Source organism: Girardinichthys multiradiatus, chromosome 14 (genome assembly GCF_021462225.1).
Source record: "Girardinichthys multiradiatus isolate DD_20200921_A chromosome 14, DD_fGirMul_XY1, whole genome shotgun sequence".
NCBI classification, from domain to species: Eukaryota; Metazoa; Chordata; class Actinopteri; order Cyprinodontiformes; family Goodeidae; genus Girardinichthys; species Girardinichthys multiradiatus.
The window spans coordinates 14,569,967-14,593,835 of NC_061807.1; the positions used below are offsets into that span (position 1 = coordinate 14,569,967).

General features: G+C 39.1%; 1 protein-coding gene and 1 long non-coding RNA gene across 2 annotated transcripts; both read right to left on the reverse strand.

Annotated features, from left to right (window-relative positions):
• Window positions 1-4,350: 4,350 nt before the first annotated feature.
• LOC124880254 lies at window positions 4,351-4,857 on the reverse strand. The gene is made up of 2 exons (XR_007041275.1): window positions 4,612-4,857; window positions 4,351-4,537 (listed from the first exon to the last, which is right to left on the reverse strand). It is a non-coding gene; the product is annotated as an uncharacterized LOC124880254 (long non-coding RNA).
• A 4,982-nt stretch (window positions 4,858-9,839) lies between these two features.
• Window positions 9,840-19,507, reverse strand: LOC124881062. Its single transcript, XM_047386551.1, has 8 exons — window positions 19,485-19,507; window positions 19,217-19,403; window positions 16,883-16,940; window positions 16,332-16,473; window positions 14,342-14,479; window positions 12,957-13,015; window positions 12,780-12,865; window positions 9,840-10,609 (listed from the first exon to the last, which is right to left on the reverse strand). Exons 1-8 carry the CDS (start codon window positions 19,505-19,507, stop codon window positions 10,538-10,540), a joined length of 765 nt encoding a protein of 254 aa, XP_047242507.1. The 3' UTR covers window positions 9,840-10,537.
• Window positions 19,508-23,869: the final 4,362 nt, after the last annotated feature.

Below are 23,869 nucleotides of genomic sequence, written 5' to 3' on the forward strand. Positions count from 1 at the left end.
CATCATTTCAGAAAGTGAAACTATAGATTTATTATAGAGTGAAATATTTCAAGCCTTTATTTATTGTAATTTTGAGTATTATGGCTTATAGATGATGAAAAGAAAACTCAGTGTCTCAATATTAGAATATTATGAAAAAGTGAAATATTGGAAATTTATGGTGTCACACCCTAATCAGCTAAAGGTTTCCTGAGCCTGTAAATGGTCTCTCTGTCTGGGTCATAGGCTACACACTCATGGGGAAGACTGCTGACTTGACAGAAGTCCAAAAGGCAGTCACGTGTCCATATGGAGGGTAAGCCACATAAGGTAATTTCTAAGGAAGCTGGTTGTTCAAAGACTACTGTATCCAAGCATATTCATAGAAAGTTGAGTGGAAGGAAAAAGTGTAGTAGAAAAAGGTGCAACAGGAATAACCACAGTCTTGAGAGGATTGTCAAGCAAAACCCATTTAATAATTTGGAAGAGCTTCAGATGGAGCCACTCAAGGAGCTGAACGTGCCTATGTCGTACTGTTCGGCAGGCCAGCTAAAAGCCCTTCCCCACAGCTACAGAGGTTATCTGCAAACTAACCCTTTGTTTAACCACATGTGGATGTTTCCTCAATGCCCAGGACAACTTCTCAGCACGGTTCACGTATCTCCTCAGGTCATTTTTGAGCAGAGATCAGTTTAGAGTTAAATAATCTAAATAATGTTTGTTTAATGACGATTGTTTTGTTTGTGTTGAGAAACTCAGCTGCAGTAAATGCTAGTAGACTAGCCCTCAGCTACGGATGTGAAATGAGTGTTATGTAGAATTGCTGACCTAAAGTTTACTCTTTTGCTGCATTTCACTACTGTGTTAAATATGGTACAGCCATGGTCTGTCGGGGAAGGGTCTTTTACAGTGAACTGCTTCTCATTGTGGACAGCAAGGTCCTTTACACTGTCTGTTCCAAGGTGGGAAATCCTAATTAACCTTTATCCACAGTGTAAACCTTTACTAATGTTTTAGTTATTAGTTTAAATAGTTGAATCAAAAGCAACTCTAAACAAATGGATTCTTAACCTTGATTTAAAAGAACTCATGGATTCAGCATTTTTGTTATAAGTGGAGCTGAAGAAGTACATATTAAGGATATAAAGCATGCAGGGAAAATTATGACTCCTATGTCTGCAAACTCTCGCTAAACAGGAATTGATTCAGTTTTACGGTTTTCAATGTGGGATTATGTTACTGCAACAAAACCTACATTTAATTTAAGGATGTTTACATATCAGGGGAGGCAAAAGAAAATACATTGATCCTGTAGTTTGTTTTTTAATTTCATTTATTATATTTCAGTAGTTTTTTTTTCTGCACACTTTGTACCAAATACTGACCTAGCCTGGAACACGAAACAAATGGGGTGGCTCTGTTCATTGTCACTTGCAGATGGTGTCCACGACAGAGGGGAGCTTCCTGATCCTGAGAACTCTTGACAACATTGTACGGCCCACTGTACAAAGGCCCAGTGATCCTTTCTCAAAAGGAAACATACAGTTTTATTAAATGATGATTCCAGCTTTATACCACCTACAACCGTTATACGCCAGCCATGAGATGAAACCTGAACTTGAACTGTATAGAGAGAACTACAGACTGGTAATTACTGTACCCAGTTATGATCCCGCGGAGTCAATAAGACAAGCTGTCTTGAACCTCTCTTTCTGAGCTTCTGCAGAAAACAATCTGAACCAGAGATTCCCCCAGATGAGACAATGTCTCTAATCACGTCGAGTGAAGCGGTTTCTTCAACTAGCCTGAGAAAGCACAGCATAGTAACCGCCAGCATCGCACACCTTCCTGCACACCAGTCCGAGGAGCAGAGGATACTCCAAGCTGCTACAGAGAGCAGTTGTCTTTGTCTGCTGTCTGCCACACAGCCAGACTGGGCCTTTTTGGTGTTTTGCTTTTTTCATGGTGCTAAAAGCTAAACCATTTGAGTGCGAACTGGTCTCTATACCTTGAGGTTTATTTGTTGTGTTTTAAAGTTACAACAAACATTATTTTAATAAGTAGCTGAAACATAGATCGGCCATGATGCACTGCTGGGGCTCATATACACCTTAATATTTGTATCAATGGTATTTCCAGCACATGTGAAATTAAAAGGGTCGCGAAATAAGCTAGTTTTTTTTAGCTAAAACAGCTAACTGCTATGTTAGTGCCAGGCAAGTCAGTTATTTACATACGACTCGTTGCCATTTTGTATGAGTCCATAGACGGTCTTTCCCACCGTTTTTGTAGTCCATTACTCCATGTGATGGCTAGTTAACCAGTTAACCTAGTTCATCAATTTTTTAAAAGATTATTGATGTCTAATATAACAAATCATTCTTCAAAATATTATTTTACTGAAATGTTTTATCTACTCTTTTGAGTTGCATTGTGAATTGGTTGTTAGAACACACACAAGTGTTCTTAATTAGTTCCAAAACTAATTTCAAATATGTTTAGCTTTGAGTTGAATTGTTTCTGTTAATAAATGTTAAATAAGATTAAAATATTAATAATAATATTTCATAACGAAAAGATGAGCTGTTAATACAGAACTTTTGGCAACTGGAGAATACGTATTTTTATATTCATTGGTGTTTCAACCTGAACCTTCTTCTATGTTAGACTATTTTCACAAACAAATACATACATTTAAGAAAAGTTGTGAAATGTTTTAACACAGAACAGAAGTCAAAATGTCAAATGTCAGAAGCAACTTGTTCTGACTAGGAAATGCGCTGTGTACCATCTTTTATTTTGTTTCAACTGAATCTATTTACATGCTTTTTGCATTTCCTTACATAGACTCAGTAGCATTTGCTCTAATATTGATCTACAGAGCCTGGTTGATGAGACTGTAGAACTGAGCTCCGTGTTCTGGAGTTGGTACCAGAAATCTCTTTGGTACAGTACCTGTTTTTGAGGGTGGTGCAGAGTTTGTGAAGCTGACACGTTGTCATGGTGTCAAACTCATACCATTGAACTGTGTGAACTGAAGCTAATTTAGTAGGAGAAGGTGGGTTATGATAGTGTGAAATTCACCTACCATATGAATGGAGCAGTTGTTATCTCTCTTGATAGTACATCTAAAGGGAAAAATTTGGTGGAAAAAGGCGTTGTCATTCATGACACTTTCACATGAGTTCTCTCGCTGGTTAGTCCCGCTAAAAAGATTACCATCTCAAAAGCACCCCATTTAGCCAAGGGGCTGCCAAAGTATGGCCAGCTAGTTTCACCTATAGAGAAGACAGGTATTTATAAGCCTTAAAGACACCGGCAACAAGCTTAACCTATCTTTTAATTTCAAAATAGATGGGTTTAACTACATAGTTTTTGCTTCATCTGAGAATATTAAATGTTTTGGTTGTGGTGGAGATGGACATTTATTTTGGTTCCTTCCCAGAAAACCTCAGGACGACACAGCATATGGATGATGCACTTGGAGGGCGGGTGTCGACTGGGGCCATTGGTGACCCAGCTGCCTCTGATTCGGGCTGCAGTGCCGTTGGTGGATCCGCTGCCGCTGGTACAGACCCTGGTACTGCTGGGGCCATGGGCACTGATTCCACCACTGCTGCAGAGGAGGAGTAGCCCCTCTACAAGATGAGATTTTTTGCAGATGCTAGCCTGGTGCTAGCAACTGTGATCGTTTTAATGAAAGCAATAACTTAAGAGAGGTTGACATTACAGATAGTGATATAAATAATGACCAGTCTGTGAATAGTTGTGACACCTCTAAGCCTCTGTAAAGATGATAATATGAGGATGTTTTTGAAACTGTTCCAAAAACAGAAAATCTGTGACCCTAACAGCAACACCAAAGTTCCAAGAGCTAAGAGAGGAAATAAAGCCGAGAGGAAAGTCAGGAGTTTGAAAGTGACTTGTCTCTGAGCTAAGATCAACAGAATCTGGATTGTCCTGCTGATATCAAGAGGTTCCTTAAAAAATAAAAAATAAATGTCTCAGGATGGTTAAATTAGAGGAATACTTTGCAGTCTTGAAGCTATTTGTTGACTCTTGACAAAGAAAGCTGGAAATTTTGTTGATGCGATAACAGATCAAGAGATTTACCAGTTAGAGAAACGGATTTTTAAAGTAGCAACTTTAACACTTACTGTTGATGAAGATGGTTAGACAAATGCTCTCCATGTCCCTGCTTTTTATTTCTATTTTATGTGTGATTTTAAAAAAGGCACATTCATTTTAAATGTTGCTGGAGATTAGGTAAAAATAGGTAATTTTTTCAACCTTATGGATTTTCAAAAATGTGATATGATTGTTCAAGAAACTTAAAGTACTGTTGACAATGAGAGTGACTGGAAGAAGGGCTGAGGAGGAGAGATCATTTTTAATCATGTTTGTCATAGTCTTAGATAATTGTTTGACCCACATGCATAACCACACTGGGGAGACAGGAAAACAGTTTAACAGGTTTATTCATCTGGTCACGTTCTGAGGTTCACAGGGAGCATTGGTCTGGTCTCACAGACATGCTCACCTAGCTTCTCTGTAAGCTCTGGAAGAAGAAGAGCGCAGGTTGGTAAACTTAGTCAGGTGGAGAAATATTTCTATTAGTTTCAGTCGGCTTACTTGTTGCCAGGGGAGCTAGGAGCTGGGAAAAATCTTCTGGTTGCGGTCTTAAGAGCAGGAGTCCGGGAGAGGTCCAATAATAGAGCTGATGTGTTTCTTTATCAAAGGTTGACAATCCTACTGAAGCCACAGGGTTGCCATATTTGGCAGGGTCTTGAGTAACCAGAAGGTTGAACTGTAGATCTTGTAGGTTTCTGGTCCAGGGGTAGCCTTTAATCCACCTGCACCTCACAGGTAGAAGCACATGTTGGCACAACACTCAGGTAAGGAAGGACTGGCGGCCGGTTTCCTAAATACTTCTCATCTGGCAAGCACAATCAGCAGTAGATCTGAAACACCTGTCACTGGATCCACTCCTTAGCTCCACGGCGACCTGAGGTGGTAAAAACAGGGAAAGGAGAAACCCCAAACTCCCAAGCTCCAACAATGTTGTAGTGGACTTGTGAGGAACTTGTTCTCTGAGGAGTTCTTGCTGATTTCTTATGAAGCAAAGGAAATAATTGATGGATGTTTACTAAAGGTTAAAGCCAAATATGAAAATGTGGGTTTAGTTTTTCTCAATGTGCATGCCCCAACTATAGAGCCAGACTGGTCCTATTAAATATTTTGCGACACTAAACCATTGTGGAGATGATTAGTGGGGATTTTAATTGTACTGAAACCCATTTTGCACAACAACCACCAAGAGCCTCATTCTGATTCTTTTTGAAGCCTTAGACTGTCATGTTGGGTTCAGAACCAGGAGACTCTAGAGCAGCACACCAGAGAGACAGGAAAGGTTTAAACAAGTTTATTGAAATTGTGTTTTTGTTGGCAGTGTCAGGATTAAATGGCCAGCAGGCTTTAGGGATCGGTTCACTAGGAAAAGGAGAACGGTTACTATTAGGCAGGTGTTTCTCAATGTTAAAGATAAGAGTTCCAGGCTTGCTTGTAGATGAGTGTGTTGGTTCTGAGGAGAAGTGAGCAAGCAACGGAGACTGAGGCGGACAGGCAAGCATGCTGTTGGAGCAAATTCCTCAAGTTGGTGAATAGCGTTGGAGGGTGGACAGGCAGGGCAGATAAAGTGAGGAACAATCTTGCAATCTTATCTTGTGGCTCCAGAGTGGTCCTTGGACTGAGGTAAATTCACTCAAGTATTTACCATACGGCAGTAGGCTGAACAACAGCGGGTTCTCCAGGAAGCGGGTTTGCTGACAGCCAGCATAGTAAAACCAGAACCACGGAGAATTCCAGTCACTAAATGGATGCAATCTGCTGGGTTTCCTTAGACAGAAAACCTTTTTATCCAATTTGAATAAATAACTAACTTTGACTGCACTGTTCAATGGTTACGATTAATTGGAATATATGTACTTGACTGTTGTGAAGTGCCTTGAGACAACATGTGTTGTGAATTGTCGCTATATAAATAAAAATGAATTGAATTGAACTGAATTGAATTAATCCAGGGCAGGTGCAATGTCCTGTTAAAGTTGTCAGCATATGCTGATGATATAATTGTTTTGGTAAATTCACAGGAAGATAGTAACGTTTTAGTGAATACTGCTTCTCTTTCTCGCAGAAAGAAGGTCCTGGGTTCAAATCCCGGCCCAAACAAAAACTTCTGATTAGAAGTTATTTACTAAAATCTTAACTCACACTTGTTTCACGTTTGTTTCCCAGTAATATACTGGAATTATTTGAATGGAGTTAAGATTATCTAATGCTGCACTGGTCTAATGCCATAAGTCCTGCAAGAAAATAAAAACAAAACTTTAAAAAATGAAGAAATTAGCAACTGGTGGTAATTGTATACGTGGTTGAAGATTTTCACAATTTTAAAAACAATCCTACTTCGTAGGAAACACAATTAAAATGTAAATATCTATATCGGCTTCTTTTAAATGATGTGTTTTCGTTAAACATCAAACCTACTAAGGACAGATAACACTAGAATTTAGACTAACAGTTAGGGAAAAATCTGATGATTCATTTATACTGAAAAGACCTGTGTGAATTGCACAATTTATATATAATTATATTTTAATAATATTGACAACATGTGATCTAAATGCTATCAGAATTACCTGAGGGCTGGAAACATGGTGGTCTGTGGTGATGAGTTGGGTTTGTTGGTGTCGGACCGGTTCCTCGGTTCAACGTCAGTAACAGCTCTCCAGGATCCAATGCCATTTAGATTAGTGAACCAGGTATTACTGGCATATCTGGAATGGATGTGAAGGACAGGTTTTCAGTTGAAGCAAATGAAGCGTTTGACGTTCTAATCTCTCTTCACACTGAAGCTTTAAACAGCAAAATAGTGTTTCAAACATTATAAATATGGACTCACACAAGCTGAAACTGAGAGCTGTTGGAAGCAGCCAAGATGTGATTTTTTTCACATGAGTGAGTGAGTTTTCTTAGGGTAGTAGGTCATCCTAGCATCATGATAATGAGTAGCTTGTGTAACACTGACCAGCAGCAACAACACAGAAAGCAAAATGTTGAACAAGTCAATGTCTCTACACAAAACTAGAGTTACTAGAGACCAGGAGCATTTATTCTCCCACAGGCTGCCTCTCATCCACCCCCTCCGATTTTCTACTCGCAGTCACAGACGTGGAAGATTTTCATGGTGGAGTTTTAACCTGAATGTGGCTTAAAAGACCACTCAGCTTTAGATACAAAAAAGAAAAAAGATAGTGATCCGATATTTAAAAAACGGAATGCAGTGAGTGAGCTGACAACAGTCCTTAGTTCATCAATTTTCTGCTTCGATGCTCAACATCCTCTTTTAAAAAGTCATGCTCATTTTAAACTTTAAAGAGCCTGTGTTTCAATGGCTGTAGGTAATCTCCTATTCATCACTCAGACCTTATTTAATACACTTACTAGATGCATGGCTAACTAATTATTGATTCTTGCATATTTGTACTGCTGTAATTGTCTTTTACGTCAAACTGCAATTCAATGTACAGTCTGCGTCAGCTATTTCCTGGCCCTGCAGGTGGTGTTCCAAGGTCAAAAATTGGATCTTCACTGTTCATTTTTGTTACAAAGGTGTTGACTTAGTTCATTCCTTTGTGTTTGGTTTGCTAGTTTATTTTTGTGTTTATAGGTTTATACCTCTTACATCTGTTAGATCTCGCCCCTGAGTTTCTTTGAGCATCTGTTCACCTCTGCATTTGGCTCCTTCCCTTAACCAACAACCAGGACAATGCTTTTGTCATATTCCAACTACAAATATTATTATTATACTGGAATCTTTCTATTTGTTTCATTATCTTTTACAAGTGCATATGTTCATTTCTGATGTGTCAGAGGAAAGTTTTACACAAATATAGGTTTGGCTGCTTTCAGTTCATTTAAATAACCCCCAGTCATGAAAGAGTGTTGCTGTGGATGAGATCTCTGACAAAACAGATAAGATACAACAACTTTGTTTCGGATCTTAGGCCATTTCATTGGTAGATCTTCCCTCAGAACAGGCACATACAGACATTTGTAGGGGCAGATACTCAAGCCAAAGAAAATGACACCGATCACCAAATTTATTCATAAAATAAATAAAAAGAGTAGGAGATATTTAACTTACATAAAGCATGTCAGGCAAGAGCAGGGAGAATAAGGCCATATATATATATATATTCATTTCAAATCAGATACCTTAATGTTAACAGTAGGCATAATATTATGTTAATAAAATAAATATACCGCCTCTCGCCCATAGACTGCTGGAGATAGGCACCAGCTTCCCCGCAACCCACTATGGAATAAGCGGTAGAAAATGACTGACTAAAATAAATAAATAAGCATTTAAATAACATTTTCATATTTATTCATCATTTTATATTTGCTGCTCTATATCCTAGAATATTAACCCTTCTATATAAATTAGTTTGTGTTGTTAATTACCTACCAAAATAATTCTTCTACTGTTGAAGTATAAATACTTGCATGATAAAAACTCCTTGAATAAATGTGACCTTTCTTACACAGAACTGTTTTGGCCAAGATGCTGTAATTTTAAAAATATTGTATGTTTGTTTCTATTTTCAACACTTAATTGTGAGAGCTACTTGACATTATACTGCAAAATATTCTTCTGGCTTTCACATTAAAATAATTAAGATTTTAAATGGTACAAAATGAGTGAACTGGTCTAACTTGAAGAACAGTAAACTCTTTAAATGATCTTCCTGTCTGTATTTCTACTCCTTCTCTCTCTATTAAACTAGACAAACATCAGTAAACAGCTGGACAAGTCTTTGAAATCACAGATTTCATGGATGCAAAATGTGAAGCCTATACGTTATACAAGGATGCTCTTTGTATGAAAAGGTAAACGTTTTCAGTTGGTGTGGTGTCTAAATGCCACCTCCCTCCTTTTTTTTTATCAACATTGGGCCAGAAGCCACATAATGTTTTCAGCTGCGCTATAGACGTTAAGTATTGTGGTTAATTAAGAAACAAACAACATCTGGAATTACACAAACGGTGCCATTACCTGTCTGATGCTATGGGTCAGAGGACAGTGGCTGATGCTGCGGTGTGGCCTGGCCCTCAGCACTGCATGAGGGCTTAGTGGAGGAGGAGGAGGAGGGTGGGGGGAAAGGCACTGGCTTGTGGATCAGGCCGGTGCAGAACTCTCACAATTCAAAAATACGCTTGTTATATATCGAGACACTACTGATGACAGAGAGGGTCATTTTTATTTTTTAATATTGATAACAAAAAAACATTATCATCCAGGGAAAAAGGGCAGGTGCTTGATCACCATTAGGGTTGGTCTATCTGTTTATGTGCCTGCCTGAGAGTGACTGAGAACACTGAGATTTCCTGTAAAAACAGTTAAAATCAAGATAATTGATAATTATAGTTAATGCTTCTAAAACATAAATAAATGTAAACATTCCTAAAAAAAAAAAGTTCAGTAAAGAAACTAATTGGAGAGAATTAAACCAGAAATGGACTGCAGCCCATTACAAGCTGTATTCTTACAATCATCCACCAGGGTACAAACATGTTTACGTCCCGCAGATCCAAGTCTAGTCAGTTGCCCCCACTCCACAACTTAAAAATTACCCTGTGCCTCAAGCATGGGTGCGTGATTATAATATAAAATGAGGTATTTTGTTTAAAAGCCATTAGGACACAGTTTCTACGAGTGGAGAGAATCAACAGACGACTGCATGACAGCATGTGGAGACAGGTCACAGGTCTCGGTAGTCCACAACCTCACTAAAGTGAAATTTTGATTTGCTTTATTGAGATATATGCAGGTTATCAACAGGATAAAAATAAACGTGTATACATTATAGATTAGTTTAATATTATCAAAGAAATGGATGAAAGTATAAACTTATTTAATCCGTTATTTCTCCATGCATTGCCAAAACCACACCTTACTGTTCTAATTTATATAGCACAAAAATAAACATTAGCATACTACATTATACATAGAATAAGTCCTGTCACTTGGTAGTTAAAACAAATATATAATGATAATTAACAGACTAACGTTTTCAGACTGCAAATATTGATGAGACTTCTTTGGGTCAAATAATGAGAGACTAAATTAATCAGTTTCTCACCTTGCTCCACTATTCAGGTCCCAGTAGCAACAAACACAGCAGAAGCAGGTACAGAAGAAATGAAGAGACAAAAAAATATTTCTTTACAGAAACATCCAGGATAAGATTAAGGAATTACTTAAAACTGTAACAACATTGAGAGTAAATCAATAAGCAGATTGTGAAAAATGTATCCTTTTCTAGGATTTACTGGTTTTTTGATTGTAGTTAAACTATATTAAACAGAACATGTATTGTATGAATCCTGTTGAAGTTACAGTTTATTGTCCAAAAATAGAATATGACAGATGGAGTGGGCCCCTTCTCCATGTAATGATCATGAGTGGCCACTAGGGGGCGGCATTCTTGTAACTTTAAGGTCTGTTGCTCAGCAGGCGTAAAGTTAAGCCTGGTGGAAACCCTCGGCTCATCAGTCCTTCTTTTATCTGGAGAAGGAAACACAATGTTTAGTTGGAATACAATCATAAATGAATTGTGTCTTTGATCTGCCAATAACTTATTTGTATTAAAAATCTATCTTAATGACATTGGATGCTAGAATTTTCCTTTTTAACGTAAGTAAGGTAAGGTAAGTTTATTTATATAGCGCTTTTCAGTAACAAGACATTCAAAGCGCTGTACATGAGGAGAAACAATTACAATACAATCACACAGCAAACACAAAAAAAAAATTATATCCAATAACATTAATAATCCTTCCAGGTTTACTGGTAGAAATTGGTTCCAAGCCACTCTTAATAATAAAGCATCTTATGAAAGAAGATGATCATATTGATAGTCTCATCATTCCACTGAATTCTAACTAGGGAAGCTGAGTCACTGGTACAAAACCGCTTTAATCCACATTTTCAGGTGCTAATAATATATTGCTTTTACTGGTACTGAAGTTGAACTAAGTAATAACAGTCCATTGTAGTCTAACTACGAAAGCTGGGTCATTGGTTTAATCCTTGGGTGTTTACTGGTAAGAGCTGGTTCTAATCCAATCTTTCTAATAGAGGTAATTAGCTCATTAAGTCCTCTGTGGTCAGGAATTCATCCTGTGCTAGAAGAAAAATGATGAGGTCCCATCATTCAAATAAGCTGGGTCACTGGTATAAAACAGTTTTAGTCAAAACTTTTTAAATACTAATAATGTTTGGCTGTCACTGGTATGATATAGTTGTAATACAATCCTTTTAAGAAATCTAAAATTCTCTGGTCATTGGTGTAAAAACAGCTTTAGACCAAATTTTCAAATACTAATAATATTTGGCTTTCGCTGGTAAATCTGAAAATCTATGAAAAGTAATGAAATCACACATTTAGGTAGATGAGAAAAGAGACCACATTAGGTAAGAAGAGGGAAAAAAATCAAATTTCACACTTTATCCTTAGCAGGATTCAGTTTGAGATTGCAAAAGAAAAAAACTCAGCACAAAGAAGCAACATTTATACGAAACAACATCATGCAGGGGATCCAGTGAAGGTGGTGTGAGGGGTGCATATGTTAATCTTGAGCATGTGTGTGTGTGCAAGTGAGTGTGTGCAAGTAAGTCCATGAAGCACTGTCACAGAGGCCATTGTCCTTGATGGTTCGTTGGAATGTTCATCAACCGGCCACAAAGTTCTGAGCAGGTCCACAGATGTCCTCAGGGAAGGGAGGGAGCAGAGGGAGCAGAGCGTCATATTTACATGACTTCCAGGAGAAGTTGAACATAGCCAGCCATCAAGGCCGTGCAGGGGAGCCAGATTCAGAAAAACAACAATTATTTGGGTTAGGCTGACTCTTAATTTTCCGTCAGCCTTGAGAGTCTCGCTGGTGCTTCTCAAAGGTGAATCCAAACAGCCAAATTCCTGGTCTTTCTGCCAGATCCGAGCGAACAACTTTCTCCAAGATTTATCCCATTTCACCCCTGAGTCCAGGAACCGCAACCTGCCTGCGATCCTGTGTAAAGATCACATCCAGTCTGTGATTCAGCTCACGTAACATCTCCGTCTGAGTGTTGATTGCTGTGTAGATCCCATCATACATGCGAGGCAGCCTTACAATGGCCAGAACAGCTGCTGACATTTTTTGAATTTCTTGATATGCCAGAACTCCGAAAAGCAGAAATCCTGTTATCAAATATCCAATTGTTCACACATCTTCGACATCCTCGACTGACAATATTGACAAACACACAATCCTCCACTTCTGCCAGGAGTCCATCGTGTATCCGGAGAAAAATGTCCCGTCTGGACAAGAGGGTTCCCCTTCACTCTGTCTTCTCGTCGAGAAAATTTGATCAATTGCATTGAGAGACCAGCTGACCAAATCCATAACTCAGAATTTTAGAAGATATTCAAAAAAAGGCTCCAAAAAGAAAGACAAGACACAGAGCTGAAGCAGGTATGGGAGGTGCGGGAGACAAAGAAAAATCGTCCACCTCCACCGAGAGCAGAAAGAAAAAAAAAGCTCACTATATTTTTAACAGTATTTTTGTCAAAATTCAGGTCAAAATAGGAAACAGGTAAAACAGGAGGTAAACAAAAACAACATTAAACAGCAAAATCAGTCTAAACAGGTTGGGTTGAACTGTCATTGTTTGCATTAATCTCAATATAGTTACTGACCAAATTTTCGATGGTGACATGATTGTCCTTCAATGACAGCGCAGATGAGATCTTCATTTTCAGAACGTTAACAGAAGTCACTGGTTCTGTGAATACAAGTGCAGAATAGCAGAAACACGATCAGTTCAGGAAATAAAGAAAATTCAATAAGTACAAACAAGGGAAAATCAGACTTACTGTCTCTAACTGTCACAACGACACATCGAAGCTCAGACTGATACACAGAGCTGTTGAAACTGGAGGTAGATTTGTAAAGCAGCTTTATTATTAGGATACTAATTATATATTTGCTTTTATACATTTACCACATTCAATAAATTACATTGTTTTCAAAAGTGCTCTTTAAAACTTTGAGTTACGTTAAATGACTGATTGAAACAACTGTTTCATGTAGTTTCACACTGTAATGCAAAGGTGGTTAGAGGTAATTTGAGGCCCCTGAAAAGGTTTTGTGCGGCCCTTCCAACTACAATTCAACAATGATACAACTTTGGCCCCCCAGCACAGGGTTGCTGCAGATGTAAATGTTTTCTTTTTAATCAGGGAAAAATTATTCCCCAACAGATTAAAATCTTCTCACAGTGGAAAATGGCTTTATGCATTGTTCAAACTCCTGGGTACCACTACGTCTCAATATTTGAAGGGAGAAAACAACATCTCTTCCATCCTCAAAAATGAGGAGGAGGTTCTTCCTGCTGAGAAAGTTTGGTCTGCCAAAGCAACAACTTCTTCTCCTCCATCACATTGTGCTTTGGAGTAGCCACCAAGCATGACTTTAATGAACAATAAGGACAGCAGAAAAGATCATGGGCCCTTCTATCCACAACCCCTGCAAGACTAGTACACCTTAAGGATAAAATGCAGGCAGGAAAAACCATGTCTTTATTACCATTGTGTTTATTAAATGCTACTGTCTGGCACAAGATGCAGAAGTGTGAGACAAGGACCAGCCACCACAATAGAGTACCAGAGTGTATGTCCTTTAATTCTCCCTAACTTTAAAATATTGCACTCAACTAAATAATACTCTGATGTCTGCAAATATAGACCTGCCATGATTTACCTGAACTTTGTCTGTTTTACGTCTGTAAATTCTCATTCAAAATTATTTGGCTCAACTGTATACTTTTAATTTCTTGTATCACAAACTCTTACAAATACCAGGATATTTTATTTAAAAAAAAAGTATGATGGCTTAAAAATGGTTCTTTGAGTCTTGATGACCACATCAACACATAAATGCTTCGTCCAACAGATAATTAATCTTCTTCCATGGTCATATGAGTCCTCAGAACTACAGTATATCCCATAGAAAATCTATCTAGTGATCTAAAGAAGATAACAGAAGTACAGGTCTCTGGACAATCTCAAAATAATTTAATACAACATGAATGTGCTTCGTACAGAACCGAAAACATTGAGGGAGACAAAAAGTTAAATAATCTTGTAAAATAAGTGGAAAAGCAGGCGCAAACTTTTTAGCGTATTTACCTTCATCAATATGTTTTTAAAAGGCAGTTGCAAACTGGCACGCAAAAATACACTTTGTCCTAAATACTGACCTTGCCTGGACAACAAAACAGATGGGATGGCTCTGTCCATCTTCACTTGCAGATGGTTTCCACGTCAGAGAGAAGCTTCCTGATCCTGAAGAACTCTTGACCACATTGTACGGCCCGCTGACCAGGAGCCCAGTGATCCTTTATTAAACAGGAAATATGCCTTTTCAGCACCTACAAACAGATCGGCTGTTTTCTTTAAGGTATTAATATTGATATTTTGACAACTGGAGAACATGTTTTTTTTATATTTATTGCTGTTTAAACTAGAACCTATTTTCATAAATAGATACATTTTAGAAAAGCTGTGACAATATTTAAACAGAACAGAAATTGGGTTTACTACATATATTTGCCAGGATTTGTATGCATGTTGTCACTGACACAGCAGATAGGGTCTAAGTCCAGTTTAGGTCAAACGTCCACAAAAGAAACCTTTTTTGACAAGTGTTGGACCACTTGTTTGCTGAGTATTGGATTATCTGCCCGTTGTTGGACGTCATTGTGCCCCTCCAATGGCATCGGCCATTTTGTACCCAGGACAGCCCGCTCCTACATATCCCATCAAGCATTGCGACTGATATGACTGGGCGTCCCCAGTCTGACGTCACAGGATGCTATATAGGAGGCGCTCATGTTTGAAAAACTGCCTTCCGCTGGAAATGACCTGGTGATTGAAGAGCGCCACTTTAAGAGAAGAACTCTGTCCAGAGTTTCATTCATTCTCTCTCGTTGGACAACGAACTATTCATAACTGAAGTTTTTGGACTAAGAAGGCCAGAGATTTCACTTTTGTCGATCGAAGACGTGAGTTAACACGTAACTGGAGACACGGAGCTTCGGAGAGACGAACCGCTACCGTGTTTCATTTCCAAGTCGACTTTGATGGTCAGATCATATTTTTCCTTTTTGTCAAGAAGACCGAAGGACAAAGACTGACCGTTCCCCTGAAGTTAATTGTGGACGCACAATTAACTCAACCCCACGTTTCCTCGCTCGAATTCCCTCGCTCAGGAAGAAGACGACACAAGTAAAACCCATTTCTTTTTTTTCTATATTTCTTTATTAGGAGGCCTGGGCAGGGTCAGAGGTTGTAGAAGCGATCAGAATCGCTGGTTAGGATCTCATGTGTTCTGAATAATATGTGCATGTAACCTTGCTTGTTGAAACTTTGATGTGTTATGTAATATCGGGATCCGCCGTGTTCCTAGAGCTGTTTGTGTTTACTATCTGAACGCGGGTGCGTTGCAAAACTGGACTGTTAAAACGACCTCATGGTAAAATTCTCCATTTTACCTTTGTCTTCAATCTCACTGTGCTAGCTTGCCGCCAAAAGTTATCAATCCTTTGTTTCAGGAGTAAAGGGGGGAAGTTTTATGATCAGAAGATCATAAAAGACACTCTAAGCTGCTTTCCAACCCCCCACCAGTCATCACCACAACCCCTCTTCATATCCTCTCCCTTCATCTGTTTTGCCATAAACTGCTGGTTGACTCGATACATACCCACTACCGTTTGTTGATTTTGTTTATTTAGATGTGTTTACCCCTGTGTTTGTAGAATTTTGCATGTTGAGTAGGTGACAATTAATAAATATTCACATAGATAAAGAGAGAGCGTTTGGTGTTTCATTGTGTGCAAAAAGTGATGTGTCAGTCAAAATAAGGTTCAAGTTCCACACGTTTCGGCAGAAACGGTCGATTAAACAGTGACATCTCCGGCAATAGTTATTAACTATTACGGAGTATTTAACGGTTGTAATTGTCAGAGGCGTCGAGCCACAATTACAACACCAGAAACATCTCTGGTCTCGATTCGTAAATGAGGATTTATGGTTAAGAAATTGATTTTGTCAGATTATGATTTGTAATTATAATTATTGATCAAGATTATTCAATCAATAATCATACTCCCAACACAAGGAACTGTGGTGTTTACCATCTTTTGTTTCATTTCTACTGAATCTATTTTCATGCATTTTGCATTTCCTTACTCAGACTGAGTTGCAGCTGCTGTGATGTTGATCTTCAGAGCCACACTGACGGGAGTGTAGAACTGAGCTCCGTGTCCTGGAGTTGGTACCAGAAATCTTGGCAGATAAACACCTTCTGAGCAGGATGGTGCTGCAGGATCCACTGGAACACATCAGGAAAGAAACAACTTCAGTCATCGTGAACTGAAAATGTAAATGCAGACCTGTTTATCTAGAAATCATGTCCATGCCTTGTCATGCTAAAGGACGGTCATGTGTGTTTATTTTTTTTAAATGTTTTAAATTTCTTCTGCTGATCATGAAGAAACACTCTTTAATTTTGCTGCACTACAATTGTATCCACAGCAGATTGACAATAAACTTGGACAACATTTCAGCAAACATTTTTTATTGGTCTTATGCAATATTCTATTTTCCTGAGAAACTCAGTTTTGGGTTTTCCTTTGATGTAGGAAATAATTATGAAAAGGTTAACAGAACAAAAATCCTAAAATAAATCACTTTTAATGTAGCTCTTAATGGCTGTAAATATGATAACCATCAGAGTTTACCTTGAAAAGCAAACTGGATGGGTATCTTGCTGATTGCAACGCTGGTAGTTTTCCCAACCTTTGACCCGATATGTTTGGCATAAAAGCAACACAGTTCATCACCCTGAACACACCATCCCCACTGTCAAACATGGTGGTGGTAGCATCATGGTTTGGGCCTGCTTTTTGTCAGCAGGGACAGGGAAGATGGTCAAAATTGATGTGAAGATGGATGGGGCCAAATACAGGACCATTCTGGAAGAAAACCTGTTGGAGTCTGCAAGAGACCTGAGACTGGGACGGAGATTTATCTTCCAACAAGACAATGATCCAAAACATGAAGCCAATGGTTCACAAATAAACGTATCCAGGTGTTGGAATGGCCAAGTCAAAGTCCAGATCTGAATCCAATCAAGAATCTGTGGAAAGAGCTGAAGACTGTTGTTCACGAAAGCTCTCCATCCAACCTCACTGAGCTCAAGCTGTTTTGCAAGGAAGAATGGGCAAGAATTTCAGTCTCTTGATGTGCAAAACTGATAGAGACATCCCCCAAGAGACTTGCAGCTGTAATTGCAGCAAAGGGTGGCGCTACAAAGTATTAACGCAAGGGGGCCGAATAATATTGCACGCCCCACTTTTCAGTTTTTTATTTGTTAAAAAAGTTTGACACATCCAATAAATTTTATTCCACTTCATGATTGTGTCCCACTTGTTGTTGATTCTTCACAAAAAATTAGAATTTTATATCTTTATGTTTGAAGCCTGAAATGTGGTTAAAGGGTGAAAATTTCAAGGGGGCCGAATACTTTTGCAAGGCACTGTATGTCACTCCAGTGCATAGCAGTAAAATAATGAGAGGACTTCTTTAAATCATCTGATCACATTTGATCTTCAAGCTGTTTACCTATTTCTGTTTATGCCCCAGGTTAACATAAAACCGACAGGTAAACCATGCCAAAAAGACGAGATTCCAATCTTTGGTTTGATGCATAACATGTTTATTATAAATAATTTATTACAGCTAATAAGATTTTTGTTTTTAGATTTAAAAGCTTGTCAGCCTGGCAAGGGCCACAGCCATGCTGACAGTTCTGATCTTCATCCCATCCTTTGTCCAATATATTCACTATCCCTTATATCTAAGGATTTTAAATACCTGACTTCAAACTAAGCTCCTGATCCTCTGTTTCATCTTTATCCGATACAAGTTATTATAATCACAAGTACCAGATAAAACTGATATTATTTACAGTTAAAATGTTTAGCATGTTTATATGGTCATAGTCTTGAACATAAACCAGACACTGTCTACTTATTGACTCCTACCTGCAGTAATTAGATGTGAATCTGGTTGGCACCAGTAATGCTATTGTTAGCTTTAGATTACGTCTGGTAACAACATTATCAATATATATATATATATATATATATATTAACATGTCCTGCCACACTGTCCAAGAAAAATGAGCATAGTTTCTCTCTAAACTCTATAACCTTTTTTTTTTATTTGCCTCCAAGTGCTTGTGTTGAGTCAATGTTGAGCTTTTAAATGAAGACAGTTTGATCTATAGGAAACTAAGTTTACTCTGTATAATAAAGTTGTTGCCTGTATTGTACTTACAGTTAAGCTCATCCATGAAGTAAGGCCATGGCTTTTCTTATTTTTCTTGAAGGACAACTTTAACTGCCAATGGTGTGTTCAGACCAAACATGAATGATGCGTTCGGAGCGAGTGATTTACTTGTTATACCTATGTAGAGGTGTTCAGGATTGAAGTGATGCGAAGGACGCATTCTAGCGATCTGAGCGGCGTGATTAAGGAGAATAGAGCGAAGCAAGAGTGAAGTCAAACCCGCGATTGACGCGAAGCGAATTTCGCTGGAGTTGAAAACTCTGACCTTTTCTGTCAATTCGCATTGCGAATCAGTCAGTGCAATCCCTGCAAAGAAAGAAGGGAAAACAATCCCTACAATCTGCAAACATCACATACATGAAAAAGACAGAAATATATATAATGTACACATAGGATGAAAAAAGGTTTGCTCTTAAGAGGTTTGTGGGTGGCTTTGAAAAAAGCCTTTGAAATTTAGTCCTGAAAAGGACTGTTCAATCCTGCCGTGGGGAGCCATGGTTCTGCTCCCTCCGACACGAAGAATTCTTTGAGTGCATCCCTGATACTCTATGCCTCTGTTGAGAAGTTGTTGGCAGCTACTTGACTCAAACCTTGCAGTCGCACCTCTCCAGCTGCTGGACCCCTCATAGCAGGTGGCTCATCACTCACTAAAGTACGCATTAACTTGTGAAGCACACATGTGTCCTTGACACAGCTTTCTATTGAGCTGCGAATTTTTTCACAGAGGACAGATATTCTGCAGCAGGGATACAGTGCCTGTAGTTAGTATCCAAAGGGCTGATTTGTCCCCCAACATGGGACAGTAGGTCCTCAAACTGGGTCCTGGATAGACGGAGGTACCGCTGAAAGCGACCGTCATCCAGACGCAGCTCCTGGAGTAGGTGCTGGTACTCTCCAAACGGGTTCCGCCTATGGACGTTCCAGTCAACCCTGGAACGTCAATGCCAGCTGCGTTGTTCGGCTTTCAATAAATAGAGCACCATGACTCACTCCATAAAATCCAGGTCCGCCATATTGAGTTGACACTGGCAAGCAGTAGATAAAAGCTCCTGCTATTTGATGACGTGGTGAAGCGAGTAGAGCGTTGTCGGCCATTGGCCACGCAAATTGCTGGCAAAATGTCTGGCAAGCGACAGCACCTGAATGAGGTGAAAAATTCGCAGGAACTGCTGCAATTGTTCTGTCATAATGATGGTAGGCCGAACCAGGTAGGCTGAAACAGTATGAGATCTCTTTTTGACCCAAAGGGGCAAGGATGCAACCCTCTTCATCCACAGGGTAAAACCCATCAAGACCTATCTTAGGTCATCTTAGGATCTATTCTTGTGTCACTTTATATGTTTCCTTTGGGGTCAGTTCTTAGGAAATATGGTATGTGTTTTCATTGTTTTGATAATTACGCTCTTCGCTGTTCAGTATGTTTCTCAGAAACCTTTTTGATCATTGAGAGTTTCTGGCTCAGAGGCAGTTTCCAATTATGCTTTTCTCCTGTTCTTATGTTTAGATTTCTTAGATGGTTCTTTTTTCCCCTTGCTGATCTCCATTTTGTTGTTTTTTAGAGACCTTCTCCTTTTGAACATTTAACAATAAATCTGTCGTTGCTTGTGTTGAAATTGTTTGATAGAGTGGTATTAATTTACACCTGGTTTACTGTACAACTGTGTTGGAAGTTAAGCTCATCCATTTCTCATCATTAATAGAAGAGAACAAGAATAATTCTAGGTTTCTCTTTAGTACAGTTGCTAAACTTACACAGAGTCATAGCTCTGTTGAGCCATCCATTCCCTTAGCTCTTAGCAGTCATGACTTTATGGGATTCTTCTTAAATAAAATTGATTCTATTAAAAATAAAATCTTTGACATACTCCCGGAGATGATTACTTCATCCTCAGCAAGTGAGACAACATTGGAAATAACTGCAGAACCTGATCTGTGTTTGGACTGTTTTGATCCTGTGGACCTTCCTGAGTTATCAGAAATATTAGCTTCATCTTCATCTTCAACTTGTATGTTAGACCCAATCCCATCCAAATTATTTAAGGAAGTGATCCCTCTGATTACCAGCACCATTTTAGATATGATTAATCTATCTTTAGTAAATGGATATGTACCACAAGCTTTTAAGGTAGTTGTAATTAAACCTTTACTTAAGAAACCTTCGCTTGATCGAGATGACTTGAAAAATTTACAGACCTATATCCAATCTTCCATTCTTATCTAAAATTCTTGAGAAAATAGTTGCTAATCAAATGTGTGAGCATTTATACAGCAATGACCTGTTTGAAGAGTTTCAGTCAGGTTTCAGAGCTCATCATAGCACTGAAACAGCTCTGCTGAAAGTGACTAATGATATTCTTATGGCCTCAGATAATGGACTTGTGTCTGTTCTGGTTCTGTTAGATCTCAGTGCTGCATTTGATACAGTCGATCATAATATTCTCTTAAAAAGGCTGGAATATGCTGTAGGGTTCAGGGGAACACCGCTAGGCTGGTTTAAATCTTATCTGTCAGTTTGTTCGTGTAAATGATAAATCATCTTTAAACTACAGGGTTAATTGTGGAGTACCACAGGGTTCAGTACTTGGGCCAATTCTCTTTACTATATATATGATTCCAATAGGTCAAATTATAAGGCAACATGGGATAAATGTTCACTGTTACGCTGATGATACTCAGCTTTACTTATCCATAAATCCTGATGAGCCCAACCAGTTAGATAGACTACAAGCATGTTTTGAAAATATAAAAACTTGGATGACTTTAAATTTTTTGCTTCTAAATTCAGACAAAACAGAAGTTGTTGTCTTTGGACCGGAGTATTTAAAAAAAGAAACTGCTTAGTCAATCACTTAAACTGAATGGCATTAAATTGACCTCCGGTAATAAAGTAAAACTCCTTGGTGTTATTTTTGACCAGGACATGTCATTTAAATCCCATATTAAACAGGTTTCTAGGATTTCCTTCTTTCATCTCCGGAACATTGCCAAAATTAGAAATATCTTATCCAGGTGTGACGCTGAAAAACTAGTCCATGCATTTGTTACTTCAAGGCTGGACTATTGTAATTCTTTACTATCAGGATGTCCACAAAATTCAATTAAAAGCCTTCAGCTGATTCAAAATGCTGTAGCAAGAGGTCTGATGAAAATTAAAAGAGAGATCATATTTCTCCTATTTTAGCTTCCCTTCATTGGCTCCCTGTTAAATCCAGAATAGAATTAAAAATTCTCCTCCTCACATATAAAGCCCTTAATGATCTAGCTCCATCATACATCAGAGATCTCATTGTTCCATATGTTCCTAACAGAGCACTTCGTTCTCAGACTGCAGGTTTACTGGTGGTTCCTAGAGTCTCTAGAAGTAGAATGGGAGGCAGATCCTTTAGTTATCAGGCTCCTCTCCTGTGGAACCAGCTCCCAGCTTTAGTCCGTGAGGCAGACACCCTGTCTACTTTTAAGGCTAGGCTTAAAACTTTCCTTTTTGATAAAGCTTATAGTTAGAGTGGCTTAGGTTATCAGGGAGGCAGCCTTCCTCCCTCCCTGTTGGATGGAATAAGGGGGAGTTAGGTTTAGCCTAAACCGGCTCAGTTATGGTTGAGCTGCAAACACACCCTCCATTTCTGCTACCTGTATGACCCCTTCTCTTTTTCAATGGGTATAATCAGTCTGACAGAGAGGTCTCCCAATCCTTGTGGTTTTTAGTATAACAATGGCCAGCAGTGGGACCCTTTGTGGGGTGCCTTGAAATGACATTGTTGAAAAAATAAGCGCCGTTTAACTAAATAATCTGAACTGAAACTTTCTGTGTACTTATGCTGCTAGAGGCTTAGGCTGCTGGAGGACATAATGACCACTTTCACCCTCTTTGCTACATTCTCACACTACTCTCCAATTTTGCATTATTTGCTGTTACTTCAGCTTTTAACTTTGTGCTCTCTCTTTTCTCTTCCTAGAAGCTACACCTGGCCTGATTCTGTGTCAACCTGTGACACCTTTCTGGAGAGGGGCATCGTCCAAGCTTCTGCTGGCAACAACTTAATGCTCACCCTCTAACGATGATCCACATGGCCCTGTCTTTCAGTGTTTAACCCTTTCTCTCTCCTAGACATGGCGATTGACTGAGCTTAACTGTGACTAACTCTATGTGCTCTCTTTCAGACTCTAACCTTGAAAACTGGCTCAGAGTTTATCTGTTCTTTCTTGGTGAAACGACTAAAGGAGCTACATCCATTAACATTTACTTTTCCTTCCTATAGAAAGGACTCCTGGATCAGTGTTTTTTGTTCTCTTTGTGTCTCTGCTCTGTTCTCTCAAACCCCCAGTCGGTCGTGACAGATGGCCGCTCACACTGAGTGAGCCTGGGTGTGCTGGAGGTTTCTTCCTGTTAAAAGGGAGTTTTTCCTCTCCACTGTGGCTACATGCATGCTCAGTATGAGGGATTGCTGCAAAGTCAACACCAGTGACTGTCCACTGTCTCTACATGCTCATCCGGGAGGAGGGAATGCTGCAAGTCACTGACTGGATGCAATCTGCTGGGTTTACTTACACAGAAAAACGTTTTATCCAATTTGATTAAATAACTAACTCTGAATGCACTGTTCAATGATTAGGATTAATTGGAATGTATGTACCTGACTGTTGTGAAGTGCCTTGAGACAACTTTTGTTGTGAATTGGCACAATATAAATAAAACTGAATTGAATTGAACTGAAGTCAGCACCCAAGGGAAATAGCCACATTTGGGATTAATTTGCTCCACAGGCAGACCACTTACGGGTGTCGAAATAAATAATATGCAGGGAGCCGCTATGTCTAGATTTGCCACCAGAGGGCATAAGTGATGACTACATAAGTGAAGTGATGGTGTAAGAGGTAGCTACCGGTGAGTCCAAGAGTCAGTCTGAACAGTGAGAGGTCAGCGGACACAGAGAATGACTTGAAGACGCATCAGACAACACCACCAGCTGGTGATGGAGTTCGACAAGGCTGTATTGCAGGTTTGCATGAAGCAGGTTGTAGAGATTCATAAACCTGGCTTATGGGGCATATAGATGCAACAGCGACCAATGACGGGACCAGACATCTCTAAGCTCCACATGTCATGTATTGACTCGAAATGCCCACCCATGCTCACCAAGTGGCATGTGGGGCAAACAGATGTATGGTTTCAACAATGGGCCACAATAACATCTGTACACCCCACATGCCAGGCAATTGTACGAAACGCCCACCCAGTCTCATTGCCTGGCATGTGGGGTGTACAGATGTAGGGTTCCAACATGGGTCTTCTATAACATCTGTGCACTCCACATGCCAGGCAATTGTACGAAACGCCCACCCAGTCTCATTGCCTGGCATGTGGGGTGTACAGATGT